Source organism: Palaemon carinicauda, chromosome 24 (genome assembly GCF_036898095.1).
Source record: "Palaemon carinicauda isolate YSFRI2023 chromosome 24, ASM3689809v2, whole genome shotgun sequence".
Classification (NCBI taxonomy): Eukaryota; Metazoa; Arthropoda; class Malacostraca; order Decapoda; family Palaemonidae; genus Palaemon; species Palaemon carinicauda.
Genome location: NC_090748.1, coordinates 12,679,377 through 12,704,376, shown reverse-complemented (window position 1 = coordinate 12,704,376; position 25,000 = coordinate 12,679,377). Strand labels below are relative to the sequence as shown.

The 25,000-nt window shown below is 38.2% G+C and overlaps 1 protein-coding gene across 1 annotated transcript in view; it reads left to right on the top strand.

The window, feature by feature from the left end:
• Nucleotides 1–25,000, top strand: part of LOC137618086 (cadherin-99C-like) — a 271,312-nt gene that overhangs the window by 66,624 nt on the left and 179,688 nt on the right. The window contains exon 4 of the mRNA XM_068348061.1: nt 19,367–19,542. Within this exon, the coding sequence (XP_068204162.1) occupies nt 19,367–19,542 (176 nt within the window). The remainder of the gene's footprint in view (nt 1–19,366; nt 19,543–25,000) is intronic.

The following is a 25,000-nucleotide window of genomic DNA, read 5'->3' as shown; positions in this document are numbered from 1 at the left end:
ATAATCTTCTCTCTTTTCTTATTTGTCTTTTTCTATTCAAATACTTACCGTATTATATATTGATGATAAATCAACCAATTGATTTGTATACAATAACATAAAGATTGAAATCACCACTTTTCTTCAAAGTTATATCCGTTTTTAGTTCTATTGCCTGGTATCACAATATTTTTTTTTTCACAATTAAAAATTATTTTTCTTCAATTAAAATACTTTTTTGAAGATGACGCGATCAATTTTCCTCGTGTTCATTGCCAGCTGTTGTTAATTTTCGTATACTTAATAAGTTATTGATTGATTTTAAATCTTCTTTCTGTCTCCATCAGTTTGTCCCTTTCATAATTTAAAGAAAAGAAAAGGGAAGAAGAAATAACGTCTAAGATTTATATTAAAGAACGCCTAGTTATGTTCAGGTACTAATTGTAACCCACTTTTTTATTATTTACACCCGGCTTCTACATATTAGAAAACATAGAAACATGTTATGTATACACGTCTTCATACGAAAGATTTTAAACACAACTATATCAAAATTCTGATTTTAAAATTAAGTAAATATGGTTTACTTTCCAACTAGCCTTTTTGAACAGATATTCAGAATTATTATTATTATTATTATTATTATTAATATTATTATTATTATTATTATTATATTTGATCACCTACTACTACTACTACTACTACTACTACTACTACTAGATAAGCTACAACTCTAGTTTGGAAAAGCAGGATGCTATCAGCCCAAGGGCTCAACAGGAAACAAAACAATCCAGTGAAGACAGGAAATAAGGAAATAAATAAACTACAAGAGGAATATTGAACAATTAAAATAACATATTTTAAGAACAGTAACAACATTAAAATAGATCTTTGATAAATAAACTATAATTTTTTTTTTTATATCAGCCTGTTCATCATAAAAAAATCGCTGCAATTTTGAACTTTTGAAGTTCCACCGATTCAACTACCTGATTACTCACCTCAATTCCTCTCTCTGCCTTGACCCTGTCATCATGATACAGAATTAGACCATGTCATCCACTACCTGTCAGAAAGAAAGATTCCGAAAGATACGTTGAATGATACAAGCTAACATGTAGGTCACTGACTTCCGGTAATGCAATGACGTCTTCCTGGAACAGTAAGCTTTTTTTATGTAAAGTGATCCATGTCTTATGGTCGTTTATGAATTAATTAATCTTTACATCATCTCGTTTAACTGGATTACAGCTCTTATTTCAATAAAAATATACGAGAAATAAGATTTAAAATTTATACAGAAACTTTTTAGATGTAGCTGTTTAAATACATATGAACTTTTCATAAGAAGAAATTTTATGGTCGGGCGGAAATTATTTAGTTGCGTTTTTTTTTTCCTTGTTAGCTAAATATTTTATGTTTACTTGTGCTACGTTGATTCTAATATAGAGTTAATTAACTAGCAAACAGGATGCGATAGAAAAGGTAATTTCTATCACAAGAAATTCTTTGACAAACAGAAAGCTAATACGGCGGAGGTGTTGAACAATCAAAGAAGTTACAACAAGTAATTTCTTTGTATGTTGTTTTCTTTGTTGGTTAAACTGAGTTCAAAGGTTCACACCAGGTTCTCTATCATCTTTAAAGTTTTTCTTCATCCACAGCCTTCTTATGGCTAAGGTTCGTATTTCGATGAACCACCTTAATTTAAACTTAATATCTGAAGAAGAATGAACGAAATGAAGATGCTGTATAAGAATGAGGTTAGGAAGTTCTTTTTTTTATCATTATTTTATTTTTTATTTTTGCACCATTTCTTTGGTCTTGCTCTCCTTTCCATTATCTTTCTACTTTTCCTCTATTTCTTTGTTCTTATTCAACTTAGTTTTTAAACGTATTCCCTTTTTACCTTGTTCCAATTTGCATCTTACATTTGAAATTCCTTTGAGTGAATTTTATAGAGTTAGGAAATTAGTAGAATTATCTAGAGAAGTTATAATAATCGTAATAATGATATTGATAATAATAGTAATAATAATAATATTAATAATAATAATAGTAATAATAATAATGATAATAATAATAATAATGATAATAATAATGATGATGATAACAATAATTGTAATAGTAGTACTAGTAATAATAGTAAAAATAAAAATAAAAATAAAATTAACAATAATAATAATAATAATAATAATAATAATAATAAGTATAATAATAAAAATTTTAATAATAATAATTCTGTAAATACTATAATAATATAATCATACAAAGTACTGACAAAGTCAGATGCAACCAACCACAAATGACAGCAACCTCGCACACTTCAAGAGATGAAAAACGAAGTGGGAATGAATTGAGTAATTGAGAGAAATTGGATTGACGAAAATTGAAGTGAAGAAGATGGGGTAGGGGAACACATTCCTACGTCATTCTCGAGTATAAAGATTCCAGGAATTAATATTACCTTGGAATTTTATTATTATAACTACTTTTTTTCAAGATCACAACTGATAACTCTCTCTCTCTCTCTCTCTCTCTCTCTCTCTCTCTCTCTCTCTCTCTCTCTCTCTCTCTCTCTCTCTCTTTCTGGATAATATGACGGTATATTATGAAAACAATTGATTTAAAGACTACGAAGAGAAAAAAAACTATTCTCTCTCTCTCTCTCTCTCTCTCTCTCTCTCTCTCTCTCTCTCTCTCTCTCTCTCTCTCTCTCTCTCTCTCTCTCTCTCTCTCTCTCTCTCCTAAATATTTGTGGATAATAAGATGGTATATTTTGAGAACAATATTCATTTTGATTTAAAGATTACGAAGAGAAAAAAAGATACTATTCTCTCTCTCTCTCTCTCTCTCTCTCTCTCTCTCTCTCTCTCTCTCTCTCTCTCTCTCTCTCTCTCTCTCTCTCTCAATATTTCTTGATGATAGGACAGTATGTTCTGAGGATACTAGATAGAATAATAATTAATCTAATTTGAAGACTACGAAAAGTAAAAACTACTTTTGCCATATGGAATTGCATGTTTCAGTAGTACGTACTAAAATGAGTCAAAACACACATTTTATGGGAACGTAAATTATTGAAAGAGTGGGCGATGAACGAAATTTGGAAAGGAGTGCACGTTCAATCGAAGTATTTGGGGGATAAACAAGGAAATTAATATTAAAAACAAAATAGTGGAAAGTAATATACTATTGAAAAATGATATAGAGAATAATTAATGGAAATTTTGTGGCGTGTATTTAAAGGGTCAAGGAGGATTTGTTGCAGAATTTCTAATGATTATAACAAGGAAAATTTGCTGAAGAAATAAGAATAAAAAATATTTGAGACATTAAGATGGAAAGTCTTGTTAAATATTGAGATATGCACCGGATGCGCAATAGATTATTTTATATAGAATATTCTACTTCTTGTTTCCTTAGCATACATCTATTTGTGGGCATATATATACATATACATATATATATATATATATATATATATATATATATATATATACTGTATATATATATATACATATATATATATAAATAAATAAATTTTGCATATTTAAACGTGTTTTTCATATTTAAAAAATACCTTATATATTAATACATTAAAGTCTTCATTCTCTTAACGCCCTCGGGACCAGAGCCCCAGGCGAAATCACTCAAAGACTATAGCATCTGACCGGACGGGTTTCGAACCCTGGTCCAGGATACTTGTATGCCATTGACCATACTACTCAGCCACGAAGAAAGTGGTATGGTCAATGTCATACACGTATCCTGGACCAGGGTTGAAAACCCGGCCGGTCATATACTATAATCTTTGAGTGATTTCGCCTGGGGCTCTGATCCCGAGGTCGTTAAGAGAATCGAGACTTTAATGTATTAATATATATGGCTTATTTGATATATATAACGGATTTTGAGCGAAGCGAAAAATCTATTTTTGGGTGAGATGGCCATGTCGTCCTGATGGAAGTTCCTATAGGGTAGCTTCCTAGGGTATATTACAACTACGGCGATATTCCCAGAGAATTTACCTTAAGGTACCAGAATTCTAACTCCTGGAGCGAATATCCCTCGTGAAAGGGATATCGCGACATATCAGAGGACGTATTCTTGACACGCCACATGGCAATCTGCACCCCGAACAGAGATTTCGTATCGCAGGGGGCAATTGGCAAGAAACGAATTCGGGAAAGAAAAAGGGGGAGCCGCTCTCAAGGCTCCCTATCTCCCGTTTCGTAAGCGTGCCTGGCGCCAATCCTGGCGCCATCTGTATTCCTTGTAGCGTACACGAGGTGCTACAGATACTGTATGTAGGGAGGGGTCCTACAGCCCTTTCTTAGAAAGGAAAGGGCGGGTCCATCAGGACGACATGGCCATCTCACCCAAAAATAGATTTTTCGCTTCGCTCAAAATCCGTTTTTTGGGCTCAAGCCATGTCGTCCTGATGGAAGTATACCAGAGCATTACTGTATCTGTGGATTCTCAGAACGTGCCGTACTCCCTGGAGGTAATTTTTCCCGGTCGACTAGACCTAGAGACCTAAGATGTTACCGTTATACATCTTTTCAACTAACTATAAACCATGTTAGAGCTTCCTGCCCCCTACAGGGAAGAGTCCTACTAGACTCTGGAAAAGTCTCGAAGAGTACATATACCTATGTATGAATACCAGGCAAGCTAATATAGTGGTCTCACCCTATATTAAGTAAAGCATAGTTTGTAAAAAACCACTGCGTCAATATGAAATATCGACCAGTTATCCGCACAATACTTGTATTGGACAAAGGTTTATATCCGCATAGGAAGAAACTAGTAAAACCGCCCTCGTCCCCTTATGGGACGGAGTCCTCCCGTTAAGGGAATCATAAACCAATGCAACATAGCTTGCATAAAGGAACAATTCTATTAGAATTATCTCAGATAAGGTACATAGAATGATTGCTCAATTATACCAATAAATTGACACAGGTGAAAGAGACGCAAGGTTCTCAAGAACAAGTTTATTGACAGACAATAAATGGACAGGTTAACAATTATATATATAAAAAGAGGATAACCCAAAACTTTAAGCATAAGTATGATAGTAAACAGAACTTATTTATCTGAAAGAAAAAACATTAAATGCCACTTTTTCTTTTTTAAGATACCGAGGTATCAAGTCATAAAAGTCTGTATTACAAATCAATCACATTAGCGTTAGAAACGCTCGGCACACATGTCTGCACTTATGCTAGGTTCACCTTTGGAAATGGAACAGTCTATATGGGCAACTCAGTGCCCTCATTTAGTTTGTAGTACAGTATGTAACTACACACTCACCCTGGAATTAATCGTCCCAATTAAAGCCACTGTTCCTCGCAGAGTTAAACAGTAGGGTTAACGACGCGACCCACTGCTACCACAGATCTCTTTAGTTCCTCTACTTGCTTCGCATAGTGGCGAAAGAACACTCTGGAAGACTTCCAGCCAGTGTATGAACGGAGATGTTCAAAATCCATACAATTAAAGAAATTTAAGGATGAGGCAACTTTCCTCGGATCGTGACCTGCGGGTGTACTGTCAGGATCCGCTCTGCGAATAAAATATGTGATTTTCGCTCTGAGTTGATTCAGAGATAAATTTGAGCCTGATGTTTCTCCCCTGAATAGTTGACCACCCTTGAAGTCTGAAGTTCTACGAAGATAGACCTTTAGGCATTCTACTGGACATAGAGATGCATCTTCTTTCAGAGGGCAGATTCTCCAGGGACCCCACCTGTTGGTGGGTAACTCATTCTTGGCGAGAAACGTAGGATCCGGAAACAGGTTCAGTTCTCCCCCATCCAGGAACTGAACACGACCTGCCTCTCTCGAGAGGGCTACGATCTCACTAACCCTGGCCCCGGACGCGAGTGCAAATAGGAAAATAACTTTTTGTGTCAAATCCTTTAACGCACACTCTTCATTGCTCAACAGAGAAGCGAAATGAAGAACTTTGTCTAAAGACCATGAAATGGGCTTTGGAGGTGCTGAAGGTCTGAGCCTAGCGCAGGCTTTCGGAACTTTATTAAAGATCTCGTTACCTAGGTCGACCTGGAAGGCATATAGAATGGGTCTTGTCAAAGCAGACTTACACGTCGAAATCGTGTTAGCTGCCAACCCTTGACCATGGAGGTGGATGAAGAAAGATAAGCAGAAGTCTGTCGAGATCTTCTGCGGACTCTTCGCCTTGACAAAGGCCACCCATTTTCTCCAAGATGACTCATATTGCCTTCTAGTAGATTTGCACTTATATTCCTCTAGGAAGTCTATGCTGGCTTTCGAAATCCCGAAACGCTTTCTCACCGCTAGGGAGAGAAAATCATGAGCTGCAGGGTCTGGGTTTTCTGTAATGAAGCGCAGACAGTCGACTTCTGGACTCGCTGGGTCAGAACTGGATGTGGTAGCGGCACAAACTTCAGCTGTAGTTCCAATGCCAAGGGGAACCACACGCTGTTCGGCCACTTGTGGGCCACTATTGCCACTACCCCCTTGAAGGATCTCAGTTTGTTGAGGACCCTCAACAGAAGGTTGTGAGGAGGGAACAGATAAATCCTGGACCATCTGTTCCAGTCGAGGGACATCGCGTCCACTGCTTCCGCTAAGGGGTCCTCGTACGGGGACACGTACAGGGGCAACTTCTTGTCTTTCGTCGCAAAGAGGTCTATCTGCAGTTCTGGGACTTGATTCAGAATGAAGGAGAATGATCCTGCGTCTAAGGACCATTCCGACTTTATCGGTGTGAACCTGGATAGAGCGTCCGCTGTCACGTTGCGGACTCCTTGAAGGTGAACTGCCGACAGGTACCACTTCTTCTTTTCCGCCAATCGGAAAATGTCCAACATCACCTGGTTAAGAGGTGGTGACCTCGATCCTTGTCGATTCAAGCATCTCACAACTACCTCGCTGTCCATCACCAACCTTATGTGGATCGAGTGACGCGGGGAGACTTTCTTTAAGGTAAGGAGCACTGCCATAGCTTCTAGAAAATTTATGTGAAAGGTCTTGAATAGCTTGGACCAAGTCCCCTGGACTTTTTTCCGATGAGAGTGACCTCCCCATCCCTCCTTTGAGGCGTCTGAGTGAATCGTCACCGACGGAGAAGGTGGCTGAAGAAGAACCGACTTCTTTAGATGTCTGGCTTGGGACCAAGGCCTGAGAAGAGTACATAGCCGAAGTGGAACTGGTCTTCTCAGATCTCTTCGCGCGTTTGATGCATAACTTCTCCAAACTCCGGTTGCATCCTTTAGCTGTGCTCTTAGCACTGGGTCTGTCACCGAAGCAAACTGGAGAGAGACCAGTACCCTCTCCTGTTCGCGTCTTGATATCCTTTCGGAATCTAGAAGTCTCTTGACAGAACCCGCTATCTCCTTCCTTTTCTTCGCTGGGATGGAGAAACGGTGTGACAAAAGGTCCCAGTGGATTCCCAGCCACTGGAACTTTTGAGATGGAGAAAGTCGAGACTTTTTTCTGTTGATCTTGAAGCCTAGGTACTCTAGGAACTGGATCACTTGACTGGAAGCTTGCAAGCATTCTGTCTCGGATGCTGCCCACACCAACCAGTCGTCCAGGTAGGCTACTACCTGAATTCCCTTTAGGCGTAATTGTTTGAGAGCTGCGCTCGCAAGCTTCGTGAAAATCCTTGGGGCTATGTTTAGCCCGAATGGCATGGCTCTGAAGGCGTATAGTCTTCGTTGTAGCCTGAACCCTAGGTACGGGGAGAGTCGACGGCTGATTGGGATGTGCCAATAGGCGTCTGACAAGTCTATAGAGACGGAATATGCCCTCTTGGGCAGTAAGGTCCTTATGTGTTGCAGTGTTAGCATTTTGAATTTGCAATTCACTATGAACTTGTTGAGTGGCGACAAGTCCAGAATGACTCTGAGCTTTTCCGAGTCTTTCTTAGGAACACAAAACAGCCTCCCTTGGAATTTGATGGACTTCACCTTTCGGATCACATTTTTCTCCAACAGTTCTTGAACGTACTCCTCCAGAACGGGGGTGGAGTGTTGGAAAAACCGAAGGCACGGGGGTGGAGTGCTGTACCAGCTCCAGCCCAGTCCATTCTTGAGTAGGCTGTGGGCCCAGGGATCGAAGGTCCATCGATCCCAAAATTTCAGAAGTCTCCCTCCTACCGGTATCACCTCACTTGGACTGCCGTCCTGAGGCCTTGCCTCCCTGACCACGACCACCCCTGAATCCCCTTCCCCTTGAGGGGCGCCTAGATGAGCCTCTGGCTGCTCCTCTAGGCTTTGCTCGAAAGGAAGAAGACTGCCCTTCGAACGTTGGGGTGAATGCCGTGGACTGTGTCGACACAGCCTGGGGTACCCACTGAAAAGTGGTCGGGGTTTGTGCCACCATCTGGGGCACTGGAGGCAATGGCAATTGCAGTTGCTGTTGCTGTCTAAAGGGCTTGGCTGGCCGAGACGGTAGCCTAGTCCTCATAGTCTTCCTCTTTGGTTGAGGACCCTCATCCGGGGAAGACTTTCTTTTGATAGCCAGGCCCCACTTCTGGAGAAGGTTTCTATTCTCCAAGGCGGCCTTATCAACAACTTCTTTGACCAAATCGGTAGGGAAAAGGTCTTTTCCCCAAATGTTGGAGGAGATTAGTTTCCTTGGCTCGTGCCTCACCGTAGCCGAGGTGAACACGAACTCCCTGCAAGCTCTCCTTGCCTTGACGAAGCCATAAAGGTCCTTCATCACTGTGGCCAGATGAGTCTTAGCCACCACCATGAACATTTCATGGACCTTGGGGTCACTTGCCATCGTCTCAAGAGTAGTCTGAAGAGACATTGAGGCAGCCAGTCTTTCTTTTGTCTCGAACTCTCTTCGCAAAAGAAAGTCAGACAGCTTGGGGAGGTCCTCGCCGAACTGCCGTCCGGCAATATCAGCCTCCAACTTTCCAACTGAGAACGTAAGATGGACGTCCTTCCAGTCTTTGTGGTCCATAGGCAGGGCCAGCGACAAGGGTTTATACTCCTCCAGGGAGGGGCAAGGCTTGCCGGCCTCGACTGCTTTTAGTACAGCCGCGAACCCTTTCTGTAAAAAGGGGAAGGCTCTAGCAGGAGAGGACACAAAGGAAGGGAGCTTCTTGCTCAATGCAGCTACCTTTGAGTTAGAGAAGCCCCTCTCTTTCATCGAGGATGAAAGTAGAGCTTGAGCCTTAGCATGGTCCATCACTATGACCTCCTTCGGCTCTGTCTCCTCCTTTGAAGCTGGTTCCTTCCTCAGCCGGACATAACAGTCCGGATATGATGCCTTGCTGGGCCAGAATTCCACCTCCTCTAGGGGAACTGAGCCCAGTTTATCCGAGATGACGATCTTTCCAGTCGTCATCGGCATGTGCTCAGCATACCTCCATGGGTTAGCATCTGAGCACAAGGGAAGGTCTATCACATTGAGCCTTTTCTGGGGCCCATGTGATTCTGCCAGGGACTGCATCCGCAGTTCCATTGCAGCCGCCTTCTCCTGATTTTCCTTCTGCATTTGTTGGATCATTCCTACAATAGAAGAGAGGGCCTGTCCCAGCTCTACTGGGAGACCAGCCGATGTTGAGGGAATAGGCTCCGGCATCTGAACCGGAGTAGCCGACACCTCGTCGACCTCTTCCTCTACAACGTCTGGGGCTTGAACTTCATCCTGGCCTTCTGCCAGGAGGTCTTCCTCCAGACGCTCGTCCACGTCAGACATCCTGTCATCTAACTGGATGTCTTGCATCGCGACCGCGACTTCAGCATCCACCTGGGTCTGAACTTGGGGGATCTCCTCTTGAGGCTGGGGAATCACTGCATCAGCTGATGCCTTAGGGAAAAGATACGCCCTCATCTTCTCACTTGGAAGATAAGGGCCAGAGGTGTTCTTTTGGAAGCCCCTTACCCAGGTACGAAGCTTCTCCCTTGCTATATCCCTTGATTCCGCCGTCCTAGGGGAATCAAAGGCCTCAGTAATCAGGTTAGTGCACACAGTACATACCTGAGGGTCCCAATACTGGAGATCAACCTTGGAGACAGCGCATGCTGCGTGTCTCCTACAAAACTCATGTCCGCAGAGGTTCTTGCTGCGGACGTTGCAGAAAACACTTCCGCACTTCGGAGGGTCCTCCTGTAAAGAGAAGAAATTTCCATGAGTATCAAGTGAACTATGTATCACTGGATATGCATAGTATAGCATAACAATTCAGAAAGGAAAGACACACACTTGTGTTTCCCTCACAACCCATTGTTGCAGACTTCCAGATAATAAAATCAAATGGTTAATCTCTTCTAGAATAACCAATGCAAAGTTTCCAGAGGAAACAGGTGGAGCTCACACCTAAGCAATGATTTTAAAATCCTGGATAATAGACAGGAAAGAACTCACTTTCCTATCTGTAGGGCAACAGCAAAGGGCTGTGCAAGAAAACACAAAAGTGTTAGAACACACAGTGCTATACCAAAACCCATACTATAGTTTTCTTCTTACAGTATATGTTATACTGAAGAATACTGGTACAGTATAGGAGGTTATGTGCCGGCCGGCACTTGCCGGCTGGCACACACCATAACTAGCTTTAAAGTATACTACTTAACAGCTATAAGGTGGCAGAACGCTGGTTCAAATGCATGTGCCGGCCGGCAACAGCCAATGTCGGCCGGCAATGACTGCCGGCCGGCAACTACACAAGGTAGTACCCAGCTGCCGGCCACACTCTTGGTGACCGGCAGACAAGGGCTGACATTAGCCGGCCGGCAAAGGTACAGGACCGATGCCAGCCGGCAGCAGAAGAACCAGAGGACTACAACCGCCCGGCTGCCGGCCTCATAGGCCGGCAGCCGGGTCGGGTACAGCACTAGAAGAAAAACAGAATGGATGCCGGGATAAGAGTGTACACTACCTCCAAGCCCGGCAATCCGAAAGAGTGCATATAAGGAATAGGAGAATCTAATTCAGGCTTCCTGACCAATGCCGTCTGACTCTGCAGGCCGGCATGGATGAGGGACCAAGGGAGGTCCGGGCAGCACTCAAAACAGAAGACCCTTGCCGGCCGGCAAGGGACTGAGTCAATTCCACATCCTAACCTATTCTAGGTCCAGATGTAGAATGACGTACAGTACTGTAATGGCTAGGCCATTACGGAGATAGAGGGGGAAGGGACAAAAGAGGGTCCTACCAACCTTGCTTTAGTGACGGATCACCCGCAGCCAAGAAACTCATCTTAGCCTAAGGGAGATCCAAGGGGGGAGGCCAGCAATACTTGCCAGCTCCCAGAGCACCAAAGCAAGGAAGGTGTTGCTACTCCCAGGGAAAGAAACTTATCCTCCCCCGAGAACAGCAACAAGGACTAGTCCGGTAGATCACAAAAGAAGGAATCATCTCGTACAGAAACCTTCGGTAGTGACCTAAGGAGGCTAAGCCACCTATGTCTGTGTCAGGCCAGCGAGGGAGACTCTACCCCAAGCCAGACAAACACAGACTCAGACTAAAAAACTCTGTTGTTCTGTCCCTCTTTGAACCAGACTTACTGGAACAGGAAGGTACAGTAACACCCCAGTATAGTTTTATCGAAAATTAATTCAGATAAACCACTTAGGGATAAGCCCAAGGCTTAAACAGAGGGAAAGGGATTGCATACCTTCTCCGAAGAAAAGAAAGCAACCGGGGAGTATGAGAAAGTATACTAAGGCTCCATAAGCAACTTAGCCTAGGCACCAAGAGAATCGATTACCTAAATCACCGAAACTCACTCGTATGCTATCTTGGAAATATTCCACATAATCTTAAATGTATAAAACATAGCCTAAAGCTTCAATAAAATTTTAATACACTCGGAAAAACCAAAATCATGCATGAAGTACTAGGACCAAACGACTAGGCTACATGGCCTAGCGTAGGCCAGAATGGCGAATACTTCGCCAAAATAATACTAAGCACGAAAGGAAATCCTATGTAATGCTAAATAGCTAAAATTTATTAAAGCAAAACAACCGGGAATGTCGCTCTGACTAACTAAACTTATACCTAGCGAACGACAGCGTCCATGATGCCTCCGGTAGGCTACGGCTCTTGTAACAAAGATTAAACCTATTAATCACTTAAAAATTTACCAAGAGCCTACATTTATACATAAAAGACATGGTACTCAACTTATCAGAGGCCGACGAAGTTGGAGAAGCCATGAAAAGCAGAATAAATCCAAGATTTGCGAGAAACACAGGAAAAAACACCGAGTTGTTAAGCTACGCAAAAAGGAATACAGATGGCGCCAGGATTGGCGCCAGGCACGCTTACGAAACTGGAGATAGGGAGCCTTGGGAGCGGCTCCCCCTTTTTCTTTCCCGAATTCGTTTCTTGCCAATTGCCCCCTGCGATACGAAATCTCTGTTCGGGGTGCAGATTGCCATGTGGCGTGTCAAGAATACGTCCTCTGATATGTCGCGATATCCCTTTCACGAGGGATATTCGCTCCAAGAGTTAGAATTCTGGTACCTTAAGGTAAATTCTCTGGGAATATCGCCGTAGTTGTAATATACCCTAGGAAGCTACCCTATAGGAACTTCCATCAGGACGACATGGCTTGAGCCCATAATATATATATATATATATATATATATACATATATATATATATATATATATATACATATATATATATACATATATATATATGTATATATACTGTATATATATATATATATGTTAGAAAAAGATAAAATCTTTCTGAAATAACATACAAGACTTCACCATTTTAGCTTCTTCGGAGGAAGGTCAGAAGAATCATTTGTAAAGCAAGAGCTATAAAATAGGTTCACTTTTATTGTTTTCCCGGATATATGCGGACCTTTTACGCAGTATACAGTACATACATGCATATATACATACATGCATACATACATACACAAGGGCATACATCACTTGGTATATGAAAAGGGCCAATATAGAATTTTGGTTGAAAAAGTAAGGCAAATAATAGGTTTAGGAAGGGTGGAACCGTGTGGGTTTAGGTAATAAATAGGGTGTGTGATATAGGGTTTTGTTATGACATAGTTGTCTGGGCAAATTTGTGTAAAGAGAAATGGTACTGCGTGGGATATATTATTATTATTGATACTATTATTACTAAGTAAGATACAACCCTAGTGGAACCAAAAGGAATACTTCGAGCCCCAGGGCTCCAACATGAAAAAATAGCCAAGTAAGGAAAGGAAATAAGGAAACATAAACTACAATATATATGAGAAGTAATGAATGAAAAATATCTCAAGATCAATGACGTTAAAATAGATCTGTTATAATATAAACTATGAAGAAAGGCTCGTGTTAACCTGTTCAATTTGAAACATTCGCTGCAAGATTAAACATATGAAGTTCCACCATTCAACTGCCAGATTAGGAAGATCGTTCCACAATCTAGTCACAGCTGGGATAAATCTTCCTGAATGCTATGATGGAGAAGGCAAGGTTGTTAGAATTATGTGTATATCTAGTACCACGTACAGGATGGTACAGTCTGGGAAGATCTGAATGCAAAGGATGGTCAGAATTATAAAAAAAACAAAAATCGTATGCAACATGCTTAAAGAACTAACTGAACGACGGTACCAGATATTAATACCTAGATCAGGAATAAGAAATTTAATAAACAGACAGATTCTGCATATGAACATAGAAAAATCATAGAATCGACGGAGAGTCAATGTGGAAGACGTGGAGACATTTAGTACAGTTGATTAGTTGTTTAAAGCAATTGCAAGCTTTTATTATTATTATTATTATTATTATTATTATTATTATTATTATTAGGAGCTAAGCTACAACCCTAGTTGGAAAAGGAAGATGCTATAAGCCCAAGGGCTCCAACAGAGAAAAATAGTCCAGTTCGGAAAAAAAGTAAGGAAATGAATACATTACAAGAGAAGAATACAATAAAAATAAAGTATTTTAAGAACAGTAACAATATCAAATTAGATCTTTGATATATAAACTGTAAAAACTTAAAAAAAAAAAAAAGCATGAGGAAGATAAATAAGATAGAACAGAGTGCCCGAGTGTACCCTAGACCTAGAGCAAGAGAACTCTAATCCAAGACAGTGGAAGAGGCTATGGCACTACCCAAGACTAGAGAACAATGGTTTGATTTTTTTCACGAGTGAAGTGAAGCGTGTGCTAGAATGGAGTGACATGAGTAAGTACGAATGAGGTGTCCGTCTTCTATCCATCCATGCCTATTTGTCTCCTCGTGTTTAGTTGTCCAACAATTCGATTTTACCTTGCAGCGTTAAGTCGGAGAAACGGTGATATTGTGTGTGAAAGCCAAAGTATGAATATATATATATATATATATATATATATATATATATATATATATATATATATATATATATATATATATATTAATTCATCATCATCGTTATCATCTCCTACGCCTGTTGACGCAAAGGGCCACAGTTAGATTCCGCCAGTCGTCTCTATCTTAAGCTTTTAAATCAATACCTCTCCATTCATCATGTATGGAATGTCCTTTGATGCCCCAGTGCTTGGCTTAATGCCTAAATCCCATATTCAATTCAATTCAATTCCATTCATCATGTACTTCACTCCTCATAGTCCTCAGCCATTTAGGCCTGGGTTTTCCAACTCTTCTAGTGCCTTGTGGAGCCCAGTTGAAAGTTTGGTGAACTAATCTCTCATGGGGAGAGCGAAGAGCATGACCAAACCATCTCCATATACTCCTCACCATGATCTCATCCACATATGGCACTTGAATGATCTGTGTAATGATTTCTTTTAATTAGCTATTCTTTATTGAAGTGAATTTGGACTTTAAATGAGAATGAAGTACTGAAGATTTGGGCAGATAAGATTAACTGTTTTTGTAGTAGATGTGTTGTAAGAGGACTTGGTAACACTGGAAATGTGGAGTTAGTAAGGAGTGGTTAAAAAGGTTAGCTTAGAATCCTTAGATGAAAGGAAGAATTAGAGTATCTTGCTTTTCCAACTAGGGTTGTAGCTTAGCTAATGATAATAATATAATAATCGGGTAGTTGAATCTGTAGAACTTCAAAAGTTCAAACTTGCTGCAATTTTTTTTTTTTATGTCGAACAGGCTAACATAAGTCTTTTTATAGTTCATATGGGAAATTTTGAGGTTGTTATTGTTTTTAAAATATTTTATTCTATTTATTCATCATTTTGCATATCGTTTATTTGTTTCCTTATTTCCTTCCCTCACTGGGCTATTTTTTGTTGTTGGAACCCTTGGCCTTATAGAATCCTGCTTTTCCAACTAGGGTTGTAGCTTAGCCAGTAATGATAACAACAACGACTATAAAAACGCTCTTGAGAGTACAGATCTCCACACCGGCAGCTTATTTCGGTCAACCTTTTGCTCGACCTTGACCTTGACATTTCAAAATTGAATCCCTTTCACGCCTTATCCCAACAGTTAATCCCTGAAAGTTCCACAACTCTATGAGTAAAATTGTGGCCAGGAAGTAGTTCACAAACAGACAAACGGACAACCAGATAAACTGGGGCGAAAACATAACTTCCTTCCAACTTCGTTGGCGGAGGTAATAAGAGAATAATTGCTTGTAAGACGAGGTTTACAAGCGCAGGGTTTGTGGCGACTAGACTCTGACGATGAGTCCTATCTGAAGGTGTATGGAGTGATTAATGTATCTTATCAGTAATGGATATTCGGAATATAGAAATATAGCCTTTTATCATTCCTGTATATTATTTCGGTTTTTTATTTATCGTTAAAATCTTGAAATTCTCATTTTGATGTAAAAATGTATTCGATTTTTCTTAAGTTTTGATTATGATGATTATGGTAATTGGTATTAATGGTAATAATAATTATAAATCGTTATTTATTATTATTTCATGAATGAGGTGTCAATGGAAATTCAGTAGAAACTTAGACTTTTTCATGATGATAAATACATAGCACAAAATTATACATAAGCGATACTTCCTTGCTTTTTCTTTAGCAACAAAATCCGGCTTTAATATCATGGTAGTGTATGTCCCAAGCCTTTCCAGCAGGTGATAATTTTAGGCCTTTCCTACAAAGCGCTGGTGATGATGCTACTCTATAGGTGGAGTCCGGTGTGGGTGCCAGAGATCCGCTTAAGTATACTGTCCTCGCCAGCCTTAAAAGGGTTTACTTTCGGGGATAGCTTTACACCTGCTCGACTTCAAGGTGATACGTTACACCCATATCTCTCTCTCTCTCTCTCTCTCTCTCTCTCTCTCTCTCTCTCTCTCTCCGTAATTTTTACGCCTTTTGAAAATAAGGAAATTGGTTGGTTCAAGAATTGGTTACGTAACAGAATCGATAGCTGGATGTAACAACTACTTATATATGTCTTTGAGATGAGAGAGAGAGAGAGAGAGAGAGAGAGAGAGAGAGAGAGAGAGAGAGAGAGCATACAACAATCATACATATAGCCTATACAGGCAAAGATATAGAAGGAGCAAAAAGGTTTAATAAATCTCCTTGTAGAAGGAGAAATACACACATAAAAGTGCTAGATTTTTCCACTGTTTTGTAATTAAAGAAACTCGACAGACTTTAATGGTCGGAATCAACGGTTAAACGCCTTCATAACACTGCGAGTAGAAAGTGTAGATATTAAAGATCACTGAAAGTTCACAGGAGAGATAACGCAGAATTCTTGAGCAAGAATATAAACCACAAAATCCATTGATCGAAACGCAAGGTATTTGTGCGAACGTTGTTTTATATTTCGCAGAAATTCGCTCTCGTCATCATCACCTCATCAGGCGATATAACTTTGGGAGTCTTCGGGCCATTGCGAATTCCTTAGACTCCATAAAATGAAATCGACTGATGAATCTTGTTCGACTAAAACTCAAAGGAAAGATCATTACAGATAGTATTCATTAACATCTCTCTCTCTCTCTCTCTCTCTCTCTCTCTCTCTCTCTCTCTCTCTCGTGTCAGGAAAAATTATCTTTGGGGCGTTTCCTCGAAAATCCAGTATGTCTCCTTTGAACGAAACAAGAGAATTGTGTATCTGGTTGTTGTATAAATGTATTAGGTCGTAGTTTTTGGGAAGAAGAAGAAGAAGAAGAGAGAGAGAGAGAGAGGAGAGAGAGAGAGAGAGAGAGAGAGAGAGAGAGAGAGAGAGAGAGAGAGAGAGAGAGAGATTAATTCATTACTCTTTTAGTGTACATTCAAAAGCCAAGAGAGCTTTGAAACGGTAATCATTATTCCACATACTGCAACCATAAGTATTTTATTTTACGTCTCTCTCTCTCTCTCTCTCTCTCTCTCTCTCTCTCTCTCTCTCTCTCTCCCCCCTAGCCTCATACTCAGAGAAGCTACCATGACAACGCATTTTCGAAGAAATTAAAGTACCTTTGTCTTCATTTCAAAAGTGCTGTCTCATCAAAATTAGTTCTGCACAGGATTCCACACATGTATAGACATTTTTTGAAAATTACACAATGGACGAGGAGCGTGATTTTAGCCATGTTTAATTTTAATGGAAATATGAAGAATGTGTGATTTCTTTTTATATAGAATATTTTTATTTTTGAATTTGAACTGGAATTTATCGCATTTTCATTGCCCCGATTCCTTGTTTCTTCTACTTGATCATAATCTGTCACTTGTGAGTATGTTTGTTTCTTAATTTGACCGTTGTATTGGTTGATTGATTATATACAACACTAATGACTGTTGCATTTTGTCCACATTTTCTCGTGGGAATCGGACTTAGATTCGCAATTGCAGTTGCTCCTGGCGGGAATATGTAGGTCAGGAAAGGTCAAGTTTCTATAACGAACCTTTAATGTCAGTCGAGGTTAGGTATGTCGGACCAGAATGGTGCTCTCACGGAAAATATTAAAAAAAACATTTTATTTTACATTAACTGATCATATGTATATATAGTTAGTCTCTAGGGCATTGTCCTGCTTGCTAGGACAATATCACTGTCCCTTGCATCTGCCTTTCATGAGTGGCCTTTAAACCTTTAAACTATATAATGACATCATCGAAATAATATAATTCATGAAGCCAACGAAGATTGGTAAGGAATTTTGTGTATGACATACTAACCAACTATTTGTGTACATTAAGATGTTTTTATTTCATTACTAGCCAAGCTACAACCCTGGTTGGAAAAGCAGGATGTTATAAGCCCAGTTACCCCAATAAAATAATAGCAAAAGATGCATCAAGGTCAGTAGTTGAAATAAAATAGTTGTCATATATAAACTATGAAACGAGAATCGTGTCAACCTGTTCGACAGAAAAGCATTTGCAACAAGTTTGAACTTTTAAAGTTCCACAGATTCAACCACCAGATAGAGAAGATTATTCCGCAATCTGGTCAAAACTAGAATAGAACTTCTAGAATACCGTAAAGTATTGAGTATCAGTATAGAGAAGGCAAGACTTGTAATTAAAGACATATCTATGACTACATACTGTATAGGGAGATCTGAATGCAAAGTTTGGTCTGAATTCAGGAAATCTTTTGCAACTAGCAAAAAAAAAAATTAATAAACGACGGTGTGTCTCGATTCATAACAAAAACGGCAAAGAAAAAGCTGTTTTAAATGTGAAATCTGGTTACTTATTTCAAAATAATTTTTCTAACAATTTTATCAAGGCTGGCCTTGCCTACATGATTATTATTTTGTTCCTATGAGAGTTCGTAAGGTCAACAAGGCTTTGGAGGAGAATAAAATACTTTTGTTAAAACTATTTGTTGATAACCTCGAAATGGGTATATTTCGTTTTGATTGTCTTGAAATGGGCTTGGAGACTTCAATGACAGTTTGAATGTAATTTGAAAAAATTTAGATTTTTAGTAAAAGAGAAAATATAGAAGGAAAGGATGATTATAATCGATATTATCAATTCTCGTTCCTTCGTTTATAGCATTTATTCACAGTTTCCAGAGTTACTGTAGACTATAAGATAATTGCTTAAAATAATTGTATAGTTGGTTGGCCAGGGCATCAGCCAACCGTTTAGATACAACCGCTAGAATGTTATTGAGTCCTTTGACTGGTCAGACAGTTCTGTAAAATATGACGGCTATATATTTAGAAAAATATGCTCTCTCTCTCTCTCTCTCTCTCTCTCTCTCTCTCTCTCTCTCTCTCTCTCTCTCTCTCTCTCTCTCTCGATATATATATATATATATATATATATATATATATATATATACACACACACATATATATATATGTATATATATATATATATATACACACATATATATATATAAATATATATATATATATATATATATATGTATATATAGCGTGTGTGTGTGTGTGTATTAATAGCTTGCCTTGTTCATGTTCATCTTTCCCTGACTAATTTTCTTTTATCAAATTCATTTACAGAAGTCGACCAGTTAACCTCGCCCTCGGATCTGCCTATCGAGGGCCAGATCGGAGTAGAAACGGAGCTGGAGATCTCCTCGGAAGGGAAGGAGTACTTCGCTCTCAACGAGGGGAGGCTACAACTTGTCCAGGCCCTTGATAGAGACGCCAATGATATCTCCACCTTGAGATTCCAGGTATTTAACATTCCAGGTGTTTAAGATTCCAGGTATTTGAGATTCCAGATATTTACGATTCCAGGTATTTTAGGATTCCAGGTATTTAAGATTCCAGATATTTACGATTCCAGGTATTTAAGATTCCAGATATTTATGATTCCAGGTATTTATGATTCCATTTATTTAAGATTCCAGATATTTACAATACCAAGTATTTAATATTTCAGATATTTAAAAGTCCAAATATTTAAGATTTCAGATATTTAAGATTCCAGATATTTAAGATTCCAGTTATTCATTTACCTTGACAGATTCATCGACCCCAATTAGATGGCGTTCTTTCTGGACCGGTAATTAATCATAATTGTGACTGTAATACAATCCATTGAATTTGTATACTGATAGTCTTCTTAGACGTTGGAGTAATTAAGTGGTATGCGTTATATTGCAAAACATATTTTTTTATGTACAAGCTAAGAAGTATAAATTTGTTACAAATATGTTAATAGCTATTACACACATGCTTGAAGCAATGTTTGCTATTACACACATTCCTCTTGCAATGTTAAAGAACCTTCACTGTTAAGTAGTTTGTGTTTGTTTACATATGCACAGACATACGCATACACACACACACACACACACACACATATATATATATATGTATATATATATATTATATATATATATATATATATATATATATATATGTGTGTGTATGTATATGTATATGTATATGTATATGTATATGTGTGTAGACATAAATTCATTCTGTTCGTCCATATTTCAAAAGTTTAACGTTTCCGTGGTCAAGTCTCAAATACCGTTCGCCTTTATTGCTGCCCATTATCTTAAATATTGATCATAAATTATTCATTTGCTTCATCGTGGTTATATTTTTATGTCCCTAACGAACTAAATCTTGCTAATGTCCGTGCGTGGTGGCGTGTCTTAGCGGCGTATACACTGCGGTCAGGTGGCCGGCCAGGTAACATTAAAAAAAAAAAAAAAAGCCAGCGACTTCCGCCTCGGAAGTCGTTGTCCTCCCTAACGAATAAAGGAAACAATAAAGAAAAGTGACGCATTCCAGACGTGGAATAGATTGCTATGCTTTGATAGGGGTACATGATATTTGAGTCCTTTTTTTTTTTACAAAAGGTGGTAATGTGGAGTGAGCGAAGATTTTCGGGGGTCGATACTCTAGGAAGTCGGTTCTTTGAGAGAATTGTTCTGATAAGTTGAATAAGCAAGAATAGAGAAGGGGTTGCACGTTAAGGAGTTGATGTTGAAATTGATGTTTAGAATTAGTAAAACAAAGACGGGGTTTACAACTAATGGAAGAGGAAAACTTGTCTTAAGAAATCACAAAGACCTTATATCTTTTGCTTGAGGGTATACTCGGGCATACAATTCTATCTTATTTCTCTTCCTCTTGTTTTGTTAAAAAAAAGTATAGTTTATATAGGAAATATTTATTTCAATGTTGTTACTGTTCTTAAAATATTTTATTTTTCCTTGTTTCCTTTCCTCACTGGGCTATTTTCCCTGTTGGAGCCCGTGGTCTTATAGCATCCTGCTTTTCCAACTAGGGTTGTAGCTTAGCAAGTAATAATAATAATAATAATAATAATAATAATAATAATAATAATAAAGTATGTCTAATAAATTCGTGTTTGAGTCCGTTTCAAAGGTTAAAGGTAGAACGCAAGTTACGTCTTGAAAAAAATGTGAGGTAATAAACGATTCTTCAAATTCTGGTAACTTTTTTCGTCTGTCACAGCTTGTATTCAGAAGATAACAATGCTTCCAGTTATGGAGGTTTGGGAAGCAGCACTTCGAAGTTATATGAAAGGGGAGTTTTTGCCCAAGAAAATTTGATGGTAGGAACTCAGTGACTTGTAACAACGAAAATATAGAAACATAGAAAGTTTTTATAACAACACTATATAAGTTGTATATATTTTTAACCATTAAGCTGTATGTTTAAAAAAAAAAAAGTTGTATGGTAAAATCATGAGAAAAAGCTTTTCATAGAGAAATCCTAATTACGAAGTTCTTCAAATGTCATGAGTAAATGTCATCGTGTTTAGGCCCATATGCAAATATTCTATGATCTTACCGACAATAAATCAAGAACAGATATTCACCATCACTGTTCTTTGTAACATGAAGTAACAATGATTGATTGATGTTTGAAAACTAGCAGATGGGAATGAGTTCATATTTTAGAATGAAAAATAGATCGTTGTAGTTGAAACAGAGTCTTCATGTTATACTTCGACTGTATCTTGAACAACCTATTTATTGAGGATACACATGTGAAATTTTCCGTTTTGGAAAATACATTGTTTTTAAGAGGCATTTTCTTTTTGGAGCTCACGATCTCCCTGCATAATGCAGATACATCTGACAATACGGATTTAGCTAAATCCTTAAGATGAAGTGGAGGAATTTCATATAATTTATGTAAATATTAATCGAGAAATAGTGATAATTGAGCAGATGGTTACGCATTGCATTAGACACAGCAGATGAAACAATAGAAATGATGGGAGATGATACAAAACTGAGTTTCATTTATATGTTACAGATAGACAGGCTTGAATTTAGTCCATCGTCACCATCACCACCTCCTCCTACGCCTGTTGACGCAATTTGATTGGTTGATTGATTTAAGGTTTTCTGGCATCCTGACATTGTTGATGCATAGGGCCTCGGTTAGATTACGCCAGTCGTCTCTATCTTGAGCTTTTGTTTCAATACTTCTCCGTTCATCATTATCTCCTTAACACTCCATAGTACTCAGCCATGTAGGTCTGGGTCTTTCCACTCTTCAAGTGACTTGTGGAGCCAAGTTGAAAGTTTGGTGAACTAATCTCTCTTGGGGAGTGCGAAGAGCATGGCCAAACCATATCCATCTACCCCTCGCCATGATCTCATCCACATATGGCACTCGAGTAATCTCTCTTATAGTTTCATTTTTAATCTTATCCTGTCATTTAAGTCTCAATTGAGTTAGGCAAGATAATAAGTGAAAGGCCAGTCTAACTATAAGTGATCGTCAAATATAATCTAGAAATAAAAAAAAAAAAAAAAATGACGGGGTAACTTTTCGCGTTTCAGTTAGATTATTTGTTACAAGAAGATAAATTAGTATACTGTTTATGAACTTTCGAAAACGAGATGTCTAACTCAATAATTTTGCTACTTAATAGATAAACTCCCTAAAAATAAAATAGCAATTGTTGGCCTATAGATGTAAGGGCTCCTTTACCAAGCCATATTATTAGCTGTAGTTTTCAACGTTGATTTTGTAATACTTTTTAAATTCCATCACAAAAGGAATGAAGAGGATGCTTCCGGGAACCAGGTTGCAAGCAGCAATATTTGTTAAATCCTGACAATGTATTTTTATCTTGATGAGGAGACCTACAGAAATTATATTCTAAGCTATATTGAGCCATGACATGTTGGAGAATAGAAACAAAAATAGAATGAAAGATTAAGGAAGTAAGGAAAAAAAGAAATCAGACAGAGATTCTTCAAAGCGTGCCTTTGAAACAGAAAAGCAGTTGACATATATATGTCCCTTTAAATCGTTTGAAGAAATGCCTTCTGCTTTTAGTTTTAACCAAAATTAACCTTTTGTCTTATTTGTCTTTAAAAGCTATCACGAGAAAAGGCAAGCAGAATTTATTAGAACTTGGCAATTGTATGGATTCACTTACTTTTTTAAGATACCCAAGTTCCCTTGTTTTGGCAAAAAATCGACAAATTTAGAAATGGTTTCTTCAGCACCAAATAGTCACCTTGTTATTGATATTTGCTAAAGTTGATCATATGAAGGTCACCGGATGATGTCAAATTTCTTTCCATTCTGTTATCCTTATCTTAAGAAATCTTGCTAACTCACTCTTGAACAAAGAGAAGATTTTCGGCTGTTTATTGCGTCATAGCTTGACTCCATATTTGCGTGGCCTTGAGAGACGTATGCTGTTTACCAGTTATTATTATTATTATTATTATTATTATTATTATTATTATTATTATTATTATTTGCTAAGCTACAACCTTAGTTGGAAAAGCAGGATGCTATAATCCCTGGGGAAAATAGCACAGTGAGGAAAGGAAACTAGAAAAAATAAAATATTTTAAGAAGATTAACATTAAAATGTATAACTTCTATATAAACTATAAAAACTTTAACAAAATAAGAGGAAGAGAAACAAGATAGAGTAGTGTGCCAGTAATGCCAGGTTTTCCATTGTAAGCAATCAATAGATACCGTGAGCTGTTAAGTTAATGATCATATAGACATTATAGAAAGGAATTAATAATATTCATTACCTGTCCTGTATATATTTTTAACATATCTTATTCTTGTGGTCATGCTTACTGATTGTGTTGTTATAATCAATTCCAAGAAGAAATTTAATTTAATCGGATGTTATCGTCAGTCGTATATTAAGTTAATGGATTTCCATATTGTTATGGAATCCTGGATAATTTGGCCCTCGGTGATTAGACAACTCTGCCCATGAGAATTTTGAAAAAAGTACGATGTTTTTGTTATTCATTATTACACTTCTTTAACTTGAATATATATATATATATATATATATATATATATATATATATATATATATATATATATATATATATATATGTGTGTGTGTATGTATGTATGTATGTATATATATATATATATATATATATATATATATATATATATATATATATATATATAGATATAGATAACGATTCAAGCTTAGATATTTCCATTGAGCCAAAGTTTACAAAGAATGAAAGTTTTATTGACAAAACAAATTTTGAAACTTGATTTCTATTTAGTAGTACTAGTACTATCTATTATTTTTTTTTGTAAATTTAATGACATTGGGCAATTAATAGTATAGGCAATTTGAATTAACAGTAACGAAATGGTAGTAATCACTTATAGATAATTATCTGTATCGAAGTATCCCAAGTGTTGTTTTCTAAATGAAGATGCTGTAAGCGGTGGCTGTAGGCCTATATCTTTTTCAATAGATATGCTAAATCCATAGAGGATTCATTGGCTAGATTCATCAACGCATAGCCAGTTGTTTGTGATGCGCAGTGCCTATCTATAACTAAGGCAAGTGACCTCTGCTGGTTCAAACTAATTCCAGTAGGATCAACCACCAGGCATCAGGAGTAGAAGCCAAAGAGACATTTTGTCTATCGCCTTAAACCCAATCCGTCTCCCTGCTGCCAGTGACTTCATCAAGATTTAAGAGGACATTTCCTCCACACCCTAAGTTCTCGTTACGCCACCAGGTTGCTCATTCGATAGAGATGATTGGCGAAATCTAACCTAGGCCTTTTGCGTCAATAGGCGTGGGAGAAGATGAGGACGATACTGTCATGATCATTATCATCACTTCTCGAAATCACGTCTGAAGAATCCTGGATCATGCCAGAGTATCCCTGAATG